A 20,387-nucleotide genomic window follows, 5' to 3' on the forward strand; every position below is an offset into this window, starting at 1 on the left:
AAAGGCTTTCTTTTTAGTTTTTATTCCCTCCCTGAAGGGCCCTTCTTGATGTTGAACAATAAGGGGAGAGCATATTCTACAAGTGGAGGATCTATACTAAATACAGTGAGGGAATATGGACTGTTTGAGGATCTTGATATTCACACTCCCTTGAACTCTGCAGTCATGTTAGATGACGGAAGAGATGAAGATAGTGTAGAGAGGATGGGCAAGGGACATCTAGGGGAAAGTATGGAGAGTTTGTTTATTAGCGGAAGGTCGAGGTATACAAAAGCTGAAGATGGGGAAAAGTTCAATCCATATGAAGATAACTCTGGTACAGTAGTTTGCCTGAGGCAAGATGATTTCATTGTTATTGGCGGGGACACAAGGCATTCTTCAGATATGATTATAAACTCTCGAGAGATGACCAAAATATTCCAGATTGGAGATCTCTTTCTTACTGGGACAGGATTCTATGCAGATAGCCATGAGGTCTATGTGAAAATGGCATATGAGATACGGCAGTATGAAGTGGAGGGCTCCATCAACGTCCACAGTGCTGCAAATCTGCTTTCGAAGATTTTATACTCAAAAAGATTCTTCCCATATTATTCATACTGCGTTTTGAGTGGATTTGAGAATGGAAGACCATATGTCTACTCATACGATCCTGTGGGGTCTTTTGAGTCTGTAACATGTATATGCAATGGAAGCGGGAGAAGTATGATCCAACCCCTACTGGATTCCTTTGTTTCCAAGAAAAATTGGAACAATGCTGGGCAAGCACAGTTAAGCCAGGAGGATTGTGTAAGACTTATTACCAAAGCATTTAACGCTGCAGCTGAAAGGGATGTAAAGACAAAGGATAATCTTGAAGTCTATGTGGTAAGAGAGAATGAAGTGGAGCGCAAGGTCTTTCCTTTGAGAAGAGATTAAACAAGTCATTGCCCTATGTTTTAGACTTTTTCTGCATTACCTACCTAGGGTCCTTTAATTTTCACATGATTTTAGGGAGGAAAGTTATCCCCAAGCATTTGTGGATGAATTTCTTGTTTCCCATGCTCCTTTCGTTTGTATGTTCTGAAAGCTTAGGGATCCGGTATGAAGATGTCGTCAGCAAGTGGGCCAGCTATGAGAAGAGAAGAATGGCAGACAGGCCCCTTGGGATTGCGCCTTCTGCATTTACTATTGAAGATGGAGTGGCGATGAGTAGCAAGCATCTGAATCCTAGAACGATTTGGAATCCAGTAGAGATGTTTGAAGATAATTTTGAGGGAGTGCTTTGTGAAGGGATTGAAAATATTGGGGATAAAGGATACCTAGTTGAAGGTTATGAAACGTTGCTTGATGCTTCTGGAATGAATTACCTGTGTCTATCGACAGCTATTAAGCCCTTGCATGTTATGAGAGAAGGGATCACAAAAGTAGCAATTGGGTACAGAGGATATTTTGACGAAGCCAAGGCAAGAGAGCTGGGGGAGTGCCTCTCTGGGATTCTAAATGGAATGGAGGTGTGTGTTGTACCGGAGTCTCTTTGCGGATTGGTGTCCAAAACCGAGCATATTATGGAAGATGGGTCTTTGCACTGCATGGTGATTATGATGACAGGAAGAAAGACTGTGGTTTCGCTTTATAAGATGGAGGTGAAAGACAAGAAAAGAATGTTCAACAGCCTATTTTATGAGTGTTTCGACGGAATATCTGATTGGGCTATTCAAAAGGTAGTGTATGGGTACATAGAGGAAAGTCTTAAGGGGTATGTCTCCAGCAAGGAGGGCATTTCCGATACAAACAGAAATGTGACGTTTTATCCTCGGATGAAGGATTCGGATGTTTTTGACCTGAAGATAGATATGAGGCCTATATACAAGGAAATTAACAAAGCGCTGAGATACAAGAGCATTGTTGAAAGTGTGAAGATAGTCAATGGGGTTAATGTAGTTGACTCTGAAGAGAAGGTGAAGTTTGTGATAGAAGCGCCGATATTTAACGTGAGGGAAATCCAAAGAAGGATTGAGGAGTTTGTGAAGAGTAACGAACACTTAGACATCACTGGAAGTATAAAGAAGAAGGTTGCTGAAGCGATTGGAGAGGAACAGAAGTATTCTGTAATGATAAGATCTGAGTTTTACGAAAACCCTATTTTTGACAAAATTCTTGGGTCCTTCTCTTCAAAAGACATTATAAAGCCTGAAGACATTGAGAAAGGAGCGGCCAGGATTATGAGGACGGAGTATAGTATTACTGACCCTAAGGTTTTATGTGTTAGCGGGGATAGCAAGAGCGGAAAGGCCTATGTTGATGAGGTACGATTAAGGAAAGAGATAAGGGAAATTCTTGATAAAAAGAAAGGAAGAAATCTTAGGGATATTTTCAAAGAAGTGTCTGATTCATGTATAGAAGGGGGGGATGAGGCCTTTACTAAGGTCGATGATCTTGATGGAATCAAAAGGGCGGTAGACAAGTGGAAGGAAGTGGAGGCAAAGGATTCCGAGATCAAAATGGAAAGAGACCTGAGGGAACAGGCATTGAAGGACTTGAAGGAGACGATAATCTCCACTGAGAAGCTAGGCAAGAGCAATCTGGAGGTATGGAATGAGGGGCTGAAAGATGAAGTGTCGAAGGCATTAGAACACCTGAACACCATGAGTTCGGATGATAAATACAAAAAGAAGGACATCGAGGAAGTTGAATTCAGTCTTATTATCAGGCGTAAAAACTTATTTAATGCATATGAGGAAAGAATTAAGAAGGAAGCTGAGAAGAAAGAGGAGGATAAGGTAGATGATGAGAAAAAAGAGGAAGAAGGAGTACCAGACAAGCATCCTGAGGAAAGCCAAAAGGGTTCTGAGGAAGACAGGGCTGAGCTCTAGAGGCGAATTAAACCTAGGTTGAATTATGTTTTATGTATGAGGAGGCTGAGGCTCTTATGGGCCAGGACATGCGCTTTTATGATCTTTCTATTTACTCTGTGCATTTTTGATAGATAAAAACAATGGGCCCTTAGAGGCATCATAAATGGACGAGAGCCGAGAAAGATATGAGGCTGAGATGACAAAAAAGCTAGATGCATTCAAGACTGCCAAGGAATGGTCCGATTTTATTTCGTTGCTAAGCTCATTGGACAGCACTATTAAAAAGTTCTCAATATCTGAGATCCCAAAGAAAAAGCTTTTGTTCAAAAGATTGAACCAGTGCCTGAACCCTGTTCTTCCTGCAGGAATACACAACAAGACTTTGGAGACGTATTCCTTGGTGTTTGAAAGAATTTCCAAAGAGAACCTTCTTAAGGAATTTGATTTTCTGACATTAGGACTCTTTACTTTTTCAGCACACTGCAGAATTCTTGTAATCAACTCCTTTCTGGATCTTATAGAAAGATACATTGTTCCATTGGGAAAGGATGTGGAGATGTATTGTACAAGTATACTTATTGGGCTTCTTCCTCCTATGGAATTTGAATCTGGAGAACATTATGGGCGAGCACGTCTCATAATAACCGAATTCAAGTCTTTGGTCTCACCTGTAGTGTTCTATTCTTCTATGTGGAGCATTCTTCTTAATGATGAAAGGCTTAGAACATCTGTTGTGAACTTCACGTTAAGTATGAGCTGGGAGGAATCGATGGTGGTAAATACAAAGCTTGTAACAAGGGCATTATGTGAAGGGCTTGGAAGCGAATCGACGCTAGTAGTGAGGAACTGCTTAGACCTTTTGATATTTATATTTCCTGATAAGAGTCATGTCTGCTACGAAGATATACTAGATAATCTTATTGAAGCTGTGATCAAGCTGTTTGTGAAGAGAGACCTCTCGCTTAACAAGAGGATATATGGATGGCTGTGCATGACAGATAGTTTCAATGAGACAGATGTGGTTTTTCTGAGCAGAGTACTTAAAAGGTTTCTGGACAGAAGCAGTGCTGAGGATATCCAACTCTTCTTCAGAATTATGATGACATTACAGGATAAAGGAAAGCTTTGTGAGAAGATTATGGAGAACCTTCTTTTCAATGTTCTGGGCTGCCTTCAAAAGCATGAGAAAAATAGTGCGAAGGAAATTATGCAACAGGACGCATTTGAAGAAAGTCTAGGAGAAAGTATTGATATCGAGAAGATTGCAAAAGCATTTTTGACTACAGACCTGGACTCTATCTGGAAAATATTCTATCTCCGGCTGAGGAATGTCCTCAATCATGCCAAGGAAAAGATGCTGCTGGATATCAATCTAATTGACGATGAAGAGTTCAATGACAGCATGGTAAGGGAGGAAATGTATAGTATGCATTCGATGTCATTGATCCTTAACGAAGGCCAGGAATCCTTAATAAGAAGCGAGAGTGTTAGTAGTTCTGAAGATGGCAGTTCTATCGAAAGGACTTGTCTTCCTGAGGAGGGAGGCTCTCATGGAGATAGAAGCCCTTCAAGGGGATGCTTGATGGTAAAAGCATTGGAAGATGAAAATTCCGGAAATGCAAAAGATGTCAACAATCCCACACAAGTTCTTGACTTCATAAGGTTCGCTATGGAAAATTACTCTGTGGTGGATCCCGAAGTTTTTCAGTATCATCTTCCATTTCTAGTTCATTTGGTTCTTTCTGATTTTCTACTATTTGATTCTCAGATTCTTTTTTCTTTTCTAGACTTTAGTGTAAAGGTGATGAAGTTCAAAGAAAAGCAGGTTGAGGGAGGAAAGAACTTGCAGAGGCTTATAGGGAACTTTTATCTGGAGGAAGATACTAGTGTACTAGATGACATCTCGTCAACGATGTTGTACAGTATTTCTGATAAGATTGGAAGAGTTATTGAAAGTGATATAGGGCTGTCTCTTCCTTTAATGGTTACTTTCATCAAGATTTATGGTGTAGATGCTCTTCCTAACGGTTTTATACAGAATTACCACAGTCTTGTGCTGAGATCCTCCAACAGGCTCATAAAGGAGCACCTTGAGGTATACAAAACAATAGATTGTACCCAGCTTGATGCAACTGCCATGTTTGATGTGCTATGGAGAAGATTTTGCCATGTAGAGAGAGGTTTGTATTTGGAGAACTTGAAAGAACCTGACAAAAGTGACGGGATTCAAAAAATTCCAAGAAAAAGCACTTATGACATGCCTGGAAGGAACTCCACAGACAGGTTCTTTAGTACTAGCAAAGGTCCTGACTGTAGGATATTGACTGAGCTTTTATGGAGATACAACATGATTTTTGAAGGGAGTTTTGAAAGGCTTCTTCTAAAAATGATTGGAGAGGAGAAAGTAGAAGAGATCAGCTACTTCCTTCTTCTCAAGCTTGAAAATTTCCAAGGAAACTTCGACTTTTTAGAGTTGTACTATATCATTAACTGCAAACTCGATCCTGGCGATCCTGTCCTGGATACGTTTCTCTGTTCTTTGGTTTGCTTTGATGATTTGTTCAGGTTCCTCCTGAAGAAATTGGAGGATTCAAACATACAGGTAAATGATTCTCTCTTTGCTGAGTCCATCGATCTCAACCAGATATTCGGCGTATTCAAATGCATTAAGAATCTCCTGAGGTATTCCAAGGGATTCAAGTCTATGCTTATAGATTCTACGGAGAAGTTGTATTTCAGGGCTCTTCCTCTGGAGGGAGGTGTGCCACCTAAAGAAATTCTGTATAGGATACTTGTGCATTTACTTGCGAATAGAAAGGAGTATGATGGAAGAGATGCAGATCTGGAGATTATCAAGGTCCTTGAGGCTCTGGTGGAGAGTGGGGTTTTGGAAAGCAATGTGATGAATACTGTGGAACTTTCCAAAGTCGTAGACGTGGCAAAGGGAAATAGAAGAGACCCGGCGATTGTGCTAGGAATTGCACCGTTAATCAGACACAGTGGTAATAGTACAGCAATCCAAGACTTTTGCAGTATACTTGACAGCCAATGCTTTTATTATCATGAATTCCTAGGATTTGTTTTTTCATTAACTGATAGACTCCAGAGAAAGGTACTTTCAAACGTGCTGTTTTCATTGGAAAACGAAGACTTTGCACTTATGATAGTTTATGAGACCATAACCACCATACTGGCCAAAAGAGGGGCAGAAGGAGAGCTTCCCGGGTTTATAGACAAGAGCATGAAGTTTATTTTTGAGTTTTTTGAAACTCAATACATTGAGCTTTCTGATGAGGGAAGAAGCAAAGCAACTTGCATATCTCGAAGAGATGAACAAAGCGAAATATCTGGTACCGGAAATGGCCTTGATGGGTGGGATAGGAATGAGAGAAATAGCACAAGAATCGATGCTCTGAAGCTATTAACTGCAAAAAAGTTATCGGCTCTGTTCTACAAGAAGGTGCCCATCAGGTTTGTTGAGATGATTCTAGGGAACTCTCCATGTATCCCATTTCTAAAGTCCATTGACTTTAGAGAGCAGCTTTATGTTTCCATCATGAATCTTTACTCGACCAATCCTGTAAAGGTCTTTAGATTTCTAAGTGTACTAAACCAAGTTATGAGTCCTCAAGAGATGATGGGTGTCTTCAATAGATCAAAGAATCTTCTCGAGAAAATTTCCTCCTACCGAGTTGGGCCCGACTATTCTCCCTTGAACTTCGTTCTAGACTTTCTCCTATTTCCTAACTTCAAAGAAGAAAGTCAGCCTCTCATTCAAACAGCTATTTTAAATTCCATATACTTTCTACAGAAGAGACTAGATCTAAAGATAAGGAACGGTGAAAGGGAATATGAGGACGAGATTAGGTTGCTTGAAAAGATAACGGATTTCAAGTTCCAAGGGGTGGTCCTTTCGACAATTCCAAGCTTGATTGCTGCCATTCTTACCTTTACCAACTCTGCCAACCTCGGTCTCAAAAACATTGGAATCGACTTTCTTACAAAGCTGAATGAAAAAGGTGTTATGGTGAAGTATTGGAGAAAAGAGTTTGTAGAGATCTTCCATACACTCGACTTCTTCACATATAGTTTACATAAGAAGTCAAGTCTTATGAAGAAAGTTGTGATTGAAGATCCCTCTCTTATCAATGACCTCATTGTCAGACTGGACAGCGGATTCTTTGTTTCACAGGCTTCTGATGCTAACAACAAGACCTTGGTACTTAAAAGGATCTCATACATCATATTCTCTGCACCCTACAATTATTTTGCAGGCTTTTCTTTGAAGCTTATTGAGAAGATAGCAGCACTGATAAACTATCCTTCGTCAAAGGTTAGAAAAGAAGTGTTTTTTCTTTCGAAGATGCTGATTCTCAAGATCTCGCATGACAAGCTAATCAATCTATACCCCATTCTTCTTTACGACATCGGTATAGTAGTCGAGAGTCCCGACTTCCAAGATATGATGCTTCTTGGAGAGGTGTTGAAGTTGTTGGATATTGTGTTTCTGTTGAACACGCCACAGTTTTCCGAGGCCAGGGTTGTGTTTCTTGGCCCAAGGTACAATGCATTGATGGAAAGCAAGGACTCAAAGGAATGTCAGAAGCCTGGGTTGGAGAGCCTATGGAGCCTATTAGATGCAAGATACAAGAAGGAGATACCAAGTAAGATTAGAAGGCCAAAGAAGAAGACACCATTTCTGATATCTGGAAAGGTAGATATCGATGAGATACTGGGCTTCACAAAAAATGCACTGGTCTACTACAACTGGGTTGATGAAAACTGCTCTGAAATTGATTATGAACATTTGTTCAAATTGATTTTGGAGGAGTTTAAAGAAATGATGGAATAAATGTGTCTTTTTGTACATATGCATTGTTTTATTTTTGGAAATCCTCGGAATAACACATATAAGGTTGTTGGGCCCTACATAGGCGGAATGAGAGATGCTATGGCTATCTTCAGAAAGGGTAAGAAGGTATATTCCATTGGGCCATTTGATCCGCTAATCTTGGATGCTGTGAAAGGGTTGGAAGAGATGGCCAGAAATGCTTACGGAGACGAGCTTCTATACATTGAAGTGAATGGATGGATGATCAGTTCTCTTTCTGGAATTGACGACGTCTTTATTATTCTGATAAGCAAGAGAATAGAGATGGAAAAGTTGAAGCATGCATATGAGTCATACCGTGTGTGTGTAGCTTATGAAAATATCAAACTAATGGATGTTCTTTTAAGTATGTATAGCACAAAAAATGCTGATAGGAAATAGTATTATGTCCCACGAATCCAAGTGGTTTTGGAAAAGAATGATAAAAAATTTTAGAGAATTGGCCCAGAGAAATGGTAAGTTGGGCTTGAGCTAACTAATTTGTAGAGTAAAGGTACAGCTAGCTTTGGAAAAAAGAATAAGAGGAACACGGAGATGTGCAGAAGATGTGGAAGGCAGAGCTACCATAAGCAAAAGAATTCATGTTCATCATGTGGATATCCCAATTCGAAGATGAGAAATCCGGGATCTATCAAGGCAAGGCGCAGACGTACTGTTGGAACTGGAAGAATGAGGTATATGAAGAGGGAGCTAAGGGCAGCAAGAAATGGGCATAAGGGAAACCCGATACTGAGGGCACTCTGGATTAAAAATTAAAGTGGTTTTCTCTCTGTTTTGATCTACAGTAGTTTAAGATAAAAGACCAGGTGTTTGACCCTGAAATGAATTTGTTGTTGTTTGGATATGCTGCTGGACAAATGGTTGCATATGAGTCTGAAAGGATCTTGGAAAGGCTCAATGGTCTGGATGTAACAAAAACTGTTTCTGATGGAAGACTTGACCTACATCTTTACTTCAGAGAGATTGAAGATGATATGCTTGATCCGCCATTTCCACTACTTATGCAAAGACTCAAGAGTATCTCTGCCTTTGCTATAGAAAAAGGTGGCAAAGCATACCGGATCGTCCCTTTTGAATCGATTGAAATAGGCTTTGAAAATGGGAAGAAGAGCTATGGAAAGTTCAATGATATAGTAAGCATGGGAAATGAGGCGGTCGTAACATACACCTGTAATGGAAATGATGCCGAAGAAGGAATATACTCAACGATAACAATCATTTTTACACCTTCTGATGAAGAAGAAGATAAAATAGAAAAGATCTATAGTGGATGGTCTGATTCCTGTCTTTTAAGGGTCTCAACGCCAAAACTAAAAGTCTGGTATAAGAGAAGGATTTTGTCTATGTATCTTGAAGACTTTGGAAATAAAGAGTTAGATGGCAAAGACATAGGTCATTGGGTAGATGGGATCAATTCTGATGGAGAGAGAGTTGATGGAGACAGGATCCTCAAAGAGGAAATGATGGTGTTTGAGGAAGCAGGAAGCAAAGAAAGAGAAGAGTTGAGCAGGAAGTCGCTCTAAAAACACCTATACAGAATTAAATATTTGAATTTTCTTTGTTGTGGAACGGCGTGATCTTGACAAGAAGGGTCCTTAGTATAATGGTAGAACACTTGGCTTCGGACCAAATAGTCCGGGTTCGAATCCCGGAGGACTCGCTTTTGCCAGGTTTTCCAAATAAAAGTTATGCTGCAATAAGAATGATGGTTTTATTTTCTTTTAGTCTTGCTTTTTTCTCTTATTCGTGAAGCCAATTTTTCTCCAAGACTCCTATTCTCTTTTGCCTTTAACACTTCTATATCCTTTTTATATCCTTGCTTCATTTCAAGAAACTTTTTTCCTGATTCAAGAGTAACATTGTCGAAAAGAGCCAGAAAATCATCAATGAACTCTGTACTGTTAAGAAGAGGCAAACTTGCTTTCAGAAAAACCAAACTTTCGAAATCTGCTGGATCTTCAATGTTTAGAGGGGCGTAGCTTATAAAGAAGGTTAACACCTCATACTTTTTGATGAACTCAAGATGCTTTTCCTCAAGGGGCCCAAATGCCTTATATCCAGGTATATTTGCAAGCAAACATTTTTTTGTATATTTCAGTCCATAATGTCTTAGCGGCAGGCTCTTTCTGAACACATACACACATGGTACCCTAGCCTTCAGTTGCCCTGTTAAAATGAAGTTTTCCTTTGGCACTGGTCCAAAAAGGTAACTCAAGCAGAAGTCCCTCCTAAGAGTAATTATTGCACATAAATACTTCAAGTTTGGATTCCCAGATAGCTTCAATATGTATTGATGAATAGACAAGTATTCCCCATTGCTTTCTTCAAAGTGGTTCTTAAATGGCTCTAGAAGCAAGGCTTTCTTTTGCAATCGCCTTTTCTTTCTCTGCGAAAGTAAAAAGCCAAATACAAGAACTACTATCACAATAACCAGGTCATACAACATTAGGGTAGCGTTAGAGTACTTTCAAAAAGTACTTATGGGATCATGAACAGGAGACGTAGGGTTCATCTACACACCTTGAACCCCGTTAGCTCAGTTGGTAGAGTGCTGGACTTTTAATCCAAGGGTCGTGGGTTCGAGTCCCGCACGGGGTGTCTCTTTTTTCTCACAATAAACATAGAAATATCTGGCGGTACGAAGTGCTTCTTTAATGTCTTCATCGTAGTAAATATTTACAATACTCAACTAGCTCAACCATTTCATTGCATCTCGCTCCAAAAGCATTCTCTAGTTCACTCAACTTTTTACTCAAGCAAGAAACCTTTCCTTTTTCTTCCTCATACATTCCTCTAATTTCTTCAACTTGCTTGGCAAGAAATTCCATTCTTTCATTATTTGCCCTTTGAAGAGATTCTATCTTGTCCTCGCTTGCAAACAAATCTCTTTTTAGCGCCTGAATGTAACTCTTGAGCCTATACTCATTAGATTTCAATCTTTCTATCTCCTCATTCATGACAACACCTTCTAAAAGAGCCTTTTCCTTTTCATTTCTTTCCAACACATATGTAAGTGTTGCATCATAGTTCTTCAGCATTCGGCTATACTCCTCCTCCCTCCTTTTGAGATCCTCGATTACCACTCTGCTAGATGTTAGTTCAAAAAGTGATTTTTCATGATCCGATTTCTTCACTATAACAGTTTCTTCGTCCGAATGGTTGGCTATACTTTCACAGTCTTGTGTCTTCTCACTCATGTTTATTGAACTGAGGGGAACAGAAGATTCTTCAACTGGGGCACGGGAGTTGGGGGACATACTCATGACCATTGAGCCTAGGCTTGCAATAGAGTCCGAAAGATATCTCACAAACCTCTTGGATCCCATAATGGGTCTTTACACACAGATCTTTAAATCTTTGACGGGAAAAAGAAAAGTTACAGCACCCGGGATTCCCGAGTGGTCTCCCACCTCAGTACTATCCGAGCTCGCGCGGGCTTAACTTCGGAGATCTGACGAGTTCCGGTGCTTTTCCGTGGATATGGCCGTAACTAGTAGCAATCCAATACCTCCATAAATACAGTGTGAAAAGGTTTGGAAGCCATGCTCCCCGCTCATTTGTCGCCTCAAAATCTATTCTATCTTTAATAGATTTAATATAATCAACCAATCCAGCCATTCATCCTATATATTTTCAGAGGAATCTCCTCCCATCATACTTCTTTTCTTCTCCTCATCAAACATTCTACCAATTAAAGGTTGGACTATAAACACTACAGTGGCAATCAAAAACATAGAGATAAACACCAACCCCACCTCAAATCCGCTTGTCCTTACAAACTTGTATTCTTTTAGCCATAGAGATGTCCATTCAGGAAATATATACACCACTATCAGAAGAGCAATGCTTGTCAAAAGAGCAAAAAAGATGAAAGCCTTGAATAATACATTACTTCTTAAGCTTTGTCTATACGGAGACCATTCACTCAGATACATGCCATTAAAAATATAAATAAACGTCGTGACAAAAAACACAAGTTCTGCTCCAATAGACTGGTCATTCATAGCAGGGCTTGCTTCTCCATACCAGGACAGAGCTAAGAGAATTAGGCTCTCAAAGGCTATAGTTATCCAGAAAGGTATAAAATCCTTTTTGGGCAAAAGAAACATGTCTGGACGACTAGGAAATAGCTTGTCAGATGCATCAAAGCATGTTAACATGTATGTAACGGGAACAGAGACAAATAGATCCGCATGCATTGTCTGTATATCACTCAGGAAGTTCTTTCTCAAAGAAAGAAAGAGAAGCCCTACATATGCAATCACACAAGAAGAGACAACGTACTTGAATGTGCCAACCGATGTTACAAATGCCGATCTCCCTTCCTTGATCAAGTCCAAGCAAGAACCTATATCGACAGATGTAAAATTAGCTGCCAGACTAGCCTCATTCTGGGCTAAGGCAAGCCCAACATCAGCACTACTCAGAGCCCCACTATCATTTGCCCCGTCTCCGCAGAACATCGTGATCTTCCCAATCGCCCTCAAATTCTCTATAAGGGCTTTCTTTTGTCCGGGATTGAATCTAGCAAATATAGCACCCTTCTCAAGAATAAATTGGAAGTAATGCGTGTTTCTAAAGAAGTCAAACTCCCTTCCTTCACAAGCAACAACAAACTCGTTGTTCGAAACCCTATCGTTTCCTCTATACAGACTTAGCTTCACTTTGTCAAAGGTGAACTCCTCTTCATCTCCAACACAGAGCCAATCAACATCAAAAATAGACTTTGCATTTTCTTCAAGAACAGGAAATATCACAGGAACAAAATCCTCTACAATTTTACACTCCTTTCCCACAGATATCGCTGTTAGTATGTTGTCCCCGGTACACATGATGTTTCTTATATTTGCCCCGTTGAGCTCTTCAATAGTTCTTTTGGAATTAGCTTTGAGCTTATTTGAAAACACTATAAGAGCAAGAAATTCCATTTCGTGTTCATCCACAATTCTATCGACACTTTTGCTTATTTCTTTATATGATAGAGATATCACTCTGTACCCTCCTAAGGAATACACCTTGGCCTTTTCTTCATATCCTTTTGGGCACTCCCTCAGAATCTGCTGGATAGACTCGGGAGATCCTTTTGTAAACACATACTTCCTGCTTCCAACGTCTACTACCACACTCATCCTTCTAATGTTAGAATCAAATTCATAGGTTTTCACAATCATTGCATTAATAACATCATCTTGATCGTCTTTATACCCCTCATTTAAGTTATTATGTCCATGGACCCCATCAATGTTAAGAATTACTGGGGAAGTGTCTTTTGATTCTTCGTAAGTACCGCTATCCCCACTAACGAGCTTGTTTCCATGAGTCTTGTCTTTCTGGTAATATACCATTTCCTCGCTGTCGTTATATTCCTTCAGAATGGGACCATATATCTTATTTTGTCCCCCAATAACCACACTTCTTGTGTTTTCATTCTGAACAAGCTTAGAAGAGGAGAAAATAAACATTTTCAGATCAAGAGTGTCTCCAGAGTACCTTCCATCTAGTTCATAAACCAAATGACATGTACTTAGCCCAATTCTAATAAGTGTGCTAACCTTATCAATATCATCTGTAGCCTCCACGAGATCATCAACACAAAGAAGATCAAGCCCATCACACGTTAGTGTTCCTGTTTTATCAAAAACCGCCGTATCTACCCTCCCAGCTAAGTGTATCTTGTTTAGATTGTTGCAATAGATATTCTTCTTGATCAACTTTTTGTAACATAATTGGGCCCCAAGCCTTAGATATGTTGGAAGAGCAGGATTGGCTAATGTAAAAAACAAATCAAGGTTATACACAAGATTTGTTCTTGCATCAAACCCCATCATCTTGAAGACGTAGGCCATGCCGACAGAAACTATCATTCCAATCCCTGCAATACCAAAAATAATTGCCTCTGCTTCCTTTATAAATCTATTATGAACAGGCTTTGAGTTAACCATATTCTTTAGAATCTGTCCACGAGCAGTTTGGAAACCAGTTCTGAGAACCATTCCAATGGCAAAGTTCTCGGGAATATGCATAGATCCAACCATTCCAGTCGTCCTCTGCTTGCTTTTGCTGGTGAGACTTTTAACCCTGCAAAGATTTTCATTTCTTGGGTTCGTAAACGTCGGTACAGTATTGATGCTCTTTAAAACATCAGTCCCAGAATACACAGTGCTTGGCTGGTCAGCATTCTTATATATTGGAACAGCCTCTCCGGTAAGGAGACATTCATTTGTTATAGCATCTCCTCTGATAACAAGAGCATCACATGGAAATTCCTTGCACGGCTCAATATACATTATATTTCCAGGATATATCTCCCGACTATCCACCTTCACAAATCTTCCTCCTCGAAGTATTCTAACCATCCTCTTCTTCACAAGCTTTCTCATACTAATCGAATGCAAAATCTCCTCCCAGTTTGTAAACACAAATGAATACAGCATGAGTATTCCCATTACAAATGCGTATTTGGTGTACTCAATGAACTCCCATACAAACAAGCATATCATATTCGATAGGAATGTAATACTGAATACATTCTTCAGAATTATCTCAGGAATACTAGGAATGGGAAGGTTTGTGATGTTCTTTCCATAAAATATATTTCTTTGTATGGACTCTGCATTTTCAGCCTCAGAAGACTTCGAAACCTCCATACTGTAAAGCTCTTCAAAATCTCTGGAAAGCAGTTTCTGTTCTGGTGGAACGACAAACTTCCTAGAGACAACGTCGTATATAAGCCTAGAAAGCTGAGAATCTATCACACGTGCCCTTCCTCCTTGGGAGTATCTTCTAAGCGAAGGAATCTCAGATGTGTCATAAAAAAGAACATTAATAAACTCCCTTTTCCCGTTCTGTGATGTTATTATAGCGCAATCTGCTTCAGAAAGGCTGCAGGGCGAACTAAGCAGAAAATGTTTGACACTAGGCAGATATCTACAAACCATGTAGACCCCTCCTAGACTCAGCACACAAAGAGCATTATAGAAACGTGTCGATATCCTTCTCTTTCTCCCTTCAATGCTTATGAACGGTCTTTCCTGCTTAATTGCCACAAACATTTTCAGGGGCTTTCACACCCGATCGATTTTGTAGAACAATCATTTCTTTGAATAAGAAAGGAGATTTTCAAAAAGTTTGTTATGCCGGTAATACTTATAAAATATGGCTTAAACCAACCTATGGACTTCATCACAGGTCTGTAGAGAATGCATATGGATTTCTCTGACAGACACCTAATCTCTTGCTAATATAAATTAATAAAGTACTTCGACTTTTTTGTATGAATAAAAGTATTAGCTGTTAATTGGGTAACGAATAAATAAAATACAATTAAGAAATCCAAAGTAGGATGGCTGATGTAGATAGAGCGATTAACATTTTTGATTTTTCCAGCACAATGCACAACATACTTAGCCAGAGAGACAGGTTGTTTGGAACTAGCAAAACGTTTCTATTTACACTTTTCTCTGGAGCTTCGGTTATGATATTTCAAGGAGAAAATTATAAGAATTTGTGTTTATCGATCATTATCGGGATGTGCATGATGGCAGTTGATCGAAAGGTGCATACTAGACTTTTAGGCGTAAATCCTGGGCAGAAGGGAATATACTCAGCAATAGCAGGCTTCCTGAACAAGATTTTTATGAACGAAGTACTGTTTTGCAATCTATGCCTCTTGATCGCATTTACAGTCAATATGTGCATGATTCCGATTGTTTGGATTTTTGCTGCCTCAATAGGCATGTCCTTTCTTAAAAAAATCTTTACTGAAGACTTAGCAACAGTGAGTATGAGTAATCTTCTTATTCACCTAGGATTTTTGGCCCTGCTCATTCTTTCTCTTGGAAATACTAGGAAATTCCGGATAGTCATATACTCGGTTTTCTTTAGTTTTTCCGGGTCAGTTATTTTGTGGATTACTTTGGAAGCTATTCTGAATGAAAACCTTGGGTTTGGACGCGCATGCAACATATTTTTCAAGGGAGATTTTGTAGACTTCATCAGAGTGCCAGGACTATATCCTTTTATGATCTTGATGGTTATTGGGGTTTTTACTCAGGTAAAGATCAATACTTTGTTGTTTGCTTATGGGAGTAAACGCTTTGCTTCGGTCATTGTTAAGAGAAGTGAAAATAAAGTGATAGAAGTGTGAATTATTTTTGGTATTAGTTACATAGTTTTTTTGTATGAGATAATGCATTAAGTGTCTTAGAAATGGAAGGGGATATACATCTTACGGCGAGAGGGGAGTTAGCTCAGCGGTAGAGCGCTTGCTTAGCATGTAAGAGGTCATGGGTTCAAATCCCATATTCTCCACTTTGACATTTTGCTATTCATCTAAATTAGGGTCTATCGGTAAATGAAGTGGATCTGAAACCATCAAAACCTTTTTGTGAAACACAGATGCATTTAGGAGGTTGTATAGTAAACAAAAACACCATCAATGAGGGTGAACTTTTTAGCAATGTTCATGACGGCTGTAAGCAGTAGAAAAGTTTTTTATATTAATTTAAAGGATGTCAAGTCAGGTGAGGATTTGTTGAGCCAATTATTTGAAAAGGCCCATCATTTTCCAGAAGAAACATCAAACGAGGTGTCCGGGGGTGTAAGCGCAGGATCATCCATGCATATGTCCAATTTAGCACAAAAGGTGGAAGAAAAGGAGAAGGCACAATCACCGGCTCCTTCCACTGGACAGAAGGCACCAAGCCAGAAACAATCAGGAGATAATAGTGCAACAAAAAAGCAACAAGAGGGAGATAAAGAAGCCAAGAAGACCCAGGAAAAGGCCAAAAAAGAAGAAAGTAAGCAAAAGAAAAGCGATTCTAAAGAAGCTAGTCTTCAGAAGAAAGAGGAGCAGAAGCAGCAGAAAGAAGATAAGCAAAACCAGAAGAAAGAAGAGCAGAAGCAGCAAAAGGAAGCAAAGCAGAAGGAAAAGGAAGCTCAATCTCAAAAGAAAGCTGACAAGGAGGACACTAAAAAGAAGGCAGAACCAAAGAAAGAAACTAAGAAGGCGGATAAAGGAAAGCAAGAACCTAACACTACTAAAGATCAAAAGTCCAAAGACAAAACATCAGAACAAAAAACTAGCTCTAGTAGTGATGAGGTTAAGTCTAGTACAAAAAAGTCTCAGGAAGAGAAATCTACCAGTGTTGAGTCTTCGAGTTCAGCCTCCAAGGCCATAGAGTCTAAGAGCAAAGATGAGGTTTCTAGTATCCACACATCTTCAAATTCAAGCATTTCTGGAAGTACTTCAGCAGCTTCATCTTCAGACAAATTATCATCTATTAATGCAGCTTCTACCAGTGCTAGTAGTGTAGTGTCCACCAAATTGTCTTCAAGTGCAGTCAAATCTAGTAGTACAGGATATTCGTCATCAATACCTCATTCATCTATCATGTCTTCATCTGTGATGGGGAATGCTTCATCAGCATCCTTCTTTCCATCTTCTGTGTTGTCATCTGCCATGGCATCATCAGTAGTGTCACAAGTATCATCCACCATACCCCATTCCTCAATTGCTGACGTCCTAAAGAAGGCATCTGAGGTGAACAAGATCAAAAACCTAAGCTCGGTGGATGTTAACGACGCACTAGGGAAATGCCAGGAATGTGAGAGGGTGGATCAAGTGCTTGCTTACAAGGATGGGGATCAATACACCGATTATTCTGGAAACATAAAGTTCCAGCAGAAGGACGGTAAGTTGGTTGACAGTTCAGGTTTGTTTGTTGGGAAGGATTGTGGGTGTTCAAAGGAAGACATACCTCAGATTGGAAAGATAACTGGAACAGGATTATATCAAGACCAAAGTGTCAACAGTATAAGTTGTCAAAAGCAAGCCAATGCTATCGACAAACTATATTCGTCTGCAAGCAACATGGCACAAAGCTCAGGGAGTGCACCAGGGAAAACACTTTCTGCAAGCCCATCTCAGAATTCAAATGGTGGGATTCCGTCAAGCAAATCTTCTGGCGCAAGTTCACAAGTAGGGAATAGCCAAGGATCTCAAAGCATACAGCCGGGTTCTTCAGCAGGCAGCAATCAAGGGCCTCAAAGCATACAATCAGGCTCTCCCCAGGGAGCACAGGGTGGCTCCTCTTCTCAGGGTGCACTGCCTAGTCCCTCTCAGCAAAATGGTCTAATGTCACAGATATCTCCTTCTTCTCCCGAAGCTAACGCTCAGGAGAGCCCGGGTGTTTCTGTAAACCAACCCACAAAAATCAGATCTGGAAGCCCTGATTATATACCTCCCAAAATATCTATAAAGGCAGTTAAGGTCAAATATGGGGACTCATGTGGAGATATCCCAGGAATTGCTATAAGCTCGGCATTCGTACAAGAAAGCCCTCCTGTAAAAATCACTGTAACAGAGCCAGCAAAAACTGTTACAAGAACTGAAAAGATGGAACTTCCCCCAGTCACCGTTATAAAAGAACTGACCGTTGTGGAACCTCCCTGCACTATTGAGAAGGAAGTATTCATCACTCAGGAGCCCGAAGGCATAGTTGAGGAGAAAACTGTTACCAAGCCAACTACAGTTGTGGAATATAAGACTGTGAGTGTTACAACCACTAGAACTATAGTTCAAACAATAACACCCAATAGCAATTCCAAGGATGAGGAGGTTCCCATTGCAACCATATGCCCCACATCAGCTGATAACTTTAACGAGAAAAAGGCCAAAGAAGAAGATGTTGTTACAACGATCAATACAACCATAATGGTGGAAGACCCAGGAGATATGGAATGTGAACAAGAATGTGAATGCCAGGAGGAAAACTGCGAGAATCCTTGCGACAAGATAAAATGTGTGTCCAAGGATGAGTTTTGATTGAATTAAATTAGGATATCTACTTAAAACTTTTATGAACTTCTTAACCGGTGATAGAGCATTATTCAGGTGATTACAATCTCTCAAACTTAGTTTTTGATATAAAACAATCTGAAACTTGCTGGATATAAAGAGAGGCGATATTAAAACAAAACGATGATATTAGCCTTGCTTTTGCTTGGTCATGTTGTAAGGGCCGATATATTCGATAATATCAGTCTAGAAAAGGTTCTAGGCGAAGGCCTGAAGAGTGACAATGGTGAGCAGCCTGGGGCTAATAATGCTTCATTGTCCCAGGCACCAAAGGAAGAGAAAATGTCTTCAACTCTTGCTGGGGCCTCGCTTTCCTCCTCGTATAGTATACCAAGTCAAGCTTCGATATCCTCAATATCGACAGTAGCCTCGGGAAAGAAGAATGGAGAAGAAACTCCGATTATCATAATAACCCAAGAGAATTCAAAAGACAAAGGAGGAAAAGAGCAAGAAGAAAGGATAGCCAGTATTGTGAGGAATGCGATTTCGGGCAATAAGACCAAATCAGGGCTGACGATGAAAAGTGAGACAGTAGAAGAAAATGAAGGGTCTACTAACAACGGTGAATTTAGGGAAGGACAGGATAAAGAGGTCAAATCTAAGCCAAACACCATCAACAACTCTCTTTCCCCCATCATGGCAAAGGCTGTTGGAAATAGTAGTAACTTGGAAGATTCTTATTGGACAACGATTATTGTTGATAACAAGCTAAGGAAGGTTAAGGTTAATGTTAAGGTCATGACTGTTGTGGAGAGTATCGATGATGCAATAAAGTGCTCTTCTAAGGAAGGAGATGCAAAAGAAAAGGAAAAGAAATTCAACTTCTGGAGCAAGTCTGAAGAAAAGTCTAAAGGTGGAGACATCCCTACTACTGTTTCTGTTCCTTCTAGCAAAGAGAAGGATTCAAGGAAAACAACATCTCAGAGCATTAAGACTTCTGCAAAGGATAGGAGTAGTGATGCGAAAGAAAAGAGGACAGTAGAAGTTTCAAAACCTATTGAACCTGAACTGGCTTCGTCCTCTATTTCACCTGGAAAAGGTATCGAATCCAAAAAAGAGTCGGAAAGTGCAAGTAAATCCATAAGGCCCAGTGTCTCTAGTATGTCTGAGGGTTCAGGAACCTCAAAGAAGAGTGGTAAGGACGAATCTACCAGTTCGAAGCATAGTAAGTTTGTAGGGTCTACAAAATCATCTTCTGGGGTATCTACCAAAGGTAAAGGTACAGAAAGTAAGAGTGTTGAAACTGCCACAAAAGAGAAGAGTAAGAAACAGGAATCTATGACAACATCACTTTCAAGCCGTGCTTCACAAGGGCTATCCACCGTGGCTAGTGTAATATCTCCAAAGAATAAGAAGAAAACTTCATCTTCCAAGGAGGGCACAAGTACAACATCTACATCTAAGATGCCAACTTCTATTATATCCCATGGTTCGAAGAAATCAAAGGGAACATCAAAAGATACTAAGGACATAACCACTTCAAAGTCAGAAAAGGAAGGCAAGTCAGGGTCGGAAAAGAAGGAAGCCAATCCTGAGATGAATGAGCTTTTCTATGTTCTTAAAAACATGCCTGGGAAGGCCAGCATTAGCGACCCTGAAGGAAAGATGTTTGTGGAGGGGAACTTTGTCGCACTAAAAGAAGAGAAATTGAAGGACAAGAAGTTTAAATTCTCTGGTTACATTCAAGCAGCACATACTTAATGAATTAAATATTCAATTTCGTACTTCTTTTTAATTTATTTGAGATTGGAAGAATATTCTGAAACAATTGAAACAAGTTTCGAAAAAAATATGCCAGACG

At 39.8% G+C, this 20,387-nt stretch overlaps 12 protein-coding genes and 4 non-coding genes across 16 annotated transcripts; 11 read left to right on the plus strand and 5 right to left on the minus strand.

Annotated features, from left to right (window-relative positions):
- Window positions 1-48: 48 nt before the first annotated feature.
- On the plus strand, window positions 49-918 carry EROM_071350 (20S proteasome subunit beta type-1; the record flags this gene model as incomplete). The annotated part of the gene is made up of 1 exon (XM_009266608.1): window positions 49-918. One exon carries the CDS (start codon window positions 49-51, stop codon window positions 916-918), a length of 870 nt encoding a protein of 289 aa, XP_009264883.1.
- A 122-nt stretch (window positions 919-1,040) lies between these two features.
- On the plus strand, window positions 1,041-2,855 carry EROM_071360 (hypothetical protein; the record flags this gene model as incomplete). The annotated part of the gene is made up of 1 exon (XM_009266609.1): window positions 1,041-2,855. One exon carries the CDS (start codon window positions 1,041-1,043, stop codon window positions 2,853-2,855), a length of 1,815 nt encoding a protein of 604 aa, XP_009264884.1.
- Window positions 2,856-3,000: 145 nt separating this feature from the next.
- Window positions 3,001-7,689, plus strand: EROM_071370 (dopey-like leucine zipper transcription factor; the record flags this gene model as incomplete). Its single annotated transcript, XM_009266610.1, has 1 exon — window positions 3,001-7,689. The coding sequence occupies one exon, from the start codon at window positions 3,001-3,003 to the stop codon at window positions 7,687-7,689; it is 4,689 nt and encodes a 1,562-aa protein (XP_009264885.1).
- EROM_071380 (hypothetical protein) lies at window positions 7,690-8,109 on the plus strand (the record flags this gene model as incomplete). Its single annotated transcript, XM_009266611.1, has 1 exon — window positions 7,690-8,109. The coding sequence occupies one exon, from the start codon at window positions 7,690-7,692 to the stop codon at window positions 8,107-8,109; it is 420 nt and encodes a 139-aa protein (XP_009264886.1).
- Window positions 8,110-8,180: 71 nt separating this feature from the next.
- Window positions 8,181-8,484, plus strand: EROM_071390 (60S ribosomal protein L37; the record flags this gene model as incomplete). The annotated part of the gene is made up of 2 exons (XM_009266612.1): window positions 8,181-8,183; window positions 8,215-8,484. 2 exons carry the CDS (start codon window positions 8,181-8,183, stop codon window positions 8,482-8,484), a joined length of 273 nt encoding a protein of 90 aa, XP_009264887.1.
- A 65-nt stretch (window positions 8,485-8,549) lies between these two features.
- On the plus strand, window positions 8,550-9,251 carry EROM_071400 (hypothetical protein; the record flags this gene model as incomplete). Its single annotated transcript, XM_009266613.1, has 1 exon — window positions 8,550-9,251. One exon carries the CDS (start codon window positions 8,550-8,552, stop codon window positions 9,249-9,251), a length of 702 nt encoding a protein of 233 aa, XP_009264888.1.
- A 66-nt stretch (window positions 9,252-9,317) lies between these two features.
- EROM_071405 lies at window positions 9,318-9,388 on the plus strand. The gene has a single exon. It is a non-coding gene; the product is annotated as a tRNA-Arg (tRNA).
- Window positions 9,389-9,439: 51 nt separating this feature from the next.
- EROM_071410 (hypothetical protein) lies at window positions 9,440-10,174 on the minus strand (the record flags this gene model as incomplete). Its single annotated transcript, XM_009266614.1, has 1 exon — window positions 9,440-10,174. The coding sequence occupies one exon, from the start codon at window positions 10,172-10,174 to the stop codon at window positions 9,440-9,442; it is 735 nt and encodes a 244-aa protein (XP_009264889.1).
- A 79-nt stretch (window positions 10,175-10,253) lies between these two features.
- Window positions 10,254-10,326, plus strand: EROM_071415. The gene has a single exon. It is a non-coding gene; the product is annotated as a tRNA-Lys (tRNA).
- Window positions 10,327-10,388: 62 nt separating this feature from the next.
- EROM_071420 (hypothetical protein) lies at window positions 10,389-11,054 on the minus strand (the record flags this gene model as incomplete). The annotated part of the gene is made up of 1 exon (XM_009266615.1): window positions 10,389-11,054. One exon carries the CDS (start codon window positions 11,052-11,054, stop codon window positions 10,389-10,391), a length of 666 nt encoding a protein of 221 aa, XP_009264890.1.
- Window positions 11,055-11,101: 47 nt separating this feature from the next.
- EROM_071425 lies at window positions 11,102-11,219 on the minus strand. The gene has a single exon (XR_657239.1). It is a non-coding gene; the product is annotated as a 5S ribosomal RNA (ribosomal RNA).
- Window positions 11,220-11,351: 132 nt separating this feature from the next.
- Window positions 11,352-14,780, minus strand: EROM_071430 (cation-transporting ATPase; the record flags this gene model as incomplete). Its single annotated transcript, XM_009266616.1, has 1 exon — window positions 11,352-14,780. The coding sequence occupies one exon, from the start codon at window positions 14,778-14,780 to the stop codon at window positions 11,352-11,354; it is 3,429 nt and encodes a 1,142-aa protein (XP_009264891.1).
- A 442-nt stretch (window positions 14,781-15,222) lies between these two features.
- On the minus strand, window positions 15,223-15,465 carry EROM_071440 (putative Ser/Thr protein phosphatase; the record flags this gene model as incomplete). Its single annotated transcript, XM_009266617.1, has 1 exon — window positions 15,223-15,465. The coding sequence occupies one exon, from the start codon at window positions 15,463-15,465 to the stop codon at window positions 15,223-15,225; it is 243 nt and encodes an 80-aa protein (XP_009264892.1).
- Window positions 15,466-15,966: 501 nt separating this feature from the next.
- On the plus strand, window positions 15,967-16,038 carry EROM_071445. Its single transcript has one exon. It is a non-coding gene; the product is annotated as a tRNA-Ala (tRNA).
- A 127-nt stretch (window positions 16,039-16,165) lies between these two features.
- Window positions 16,166-18,553, plus strand: EROM_071450 (hypothetical protein; the record flags this gene model as incomplete). The annotated part of the gene is made up of 1 exon (XM_009266618.1): window positions 16,166-18,553. The coding sequence occupies one exon, from the start codon at window positions 16,166-16,168 to the stop codon at window positions 18,551-18,553; it is 2,388 nt and encodes a 795-aa protein (XP_009264893.1).
- Window positions 18,554-18,709: 156 nt separating this feature from the next.
- Window positions 18,710-20,287, plus strand: EROM_071460 (hypothetical protein; the record flags this gene model as incomplete). The annotated part of the gene is made up of 1 exon (XM_009266619.1): window positions 18,710-20,287. One exon carries the CDS (start codon window positions 18,710-18,712, stop codon window positions 20,285-20,287), a length of 1,578 nt encoding a protein of 525 aa, XP_009264894.1.
- Between the last annotated feature and the right edge of the window lie 100 nt (window positions 20,288-20,387).

The sequence above is a fragment of the Encephalitozoon romaleae genome, chromosome VII (genome assembly GCF_000280035.1).
Source record: "Encephalitozoon romaleae SJ-2008 chromosome VII, complete sequence".
NCBI lineage: Eukaryota > Fungi > Microsporidia > Unikaryonidae > Encephalitozoon > Encephalitozoon romaleae.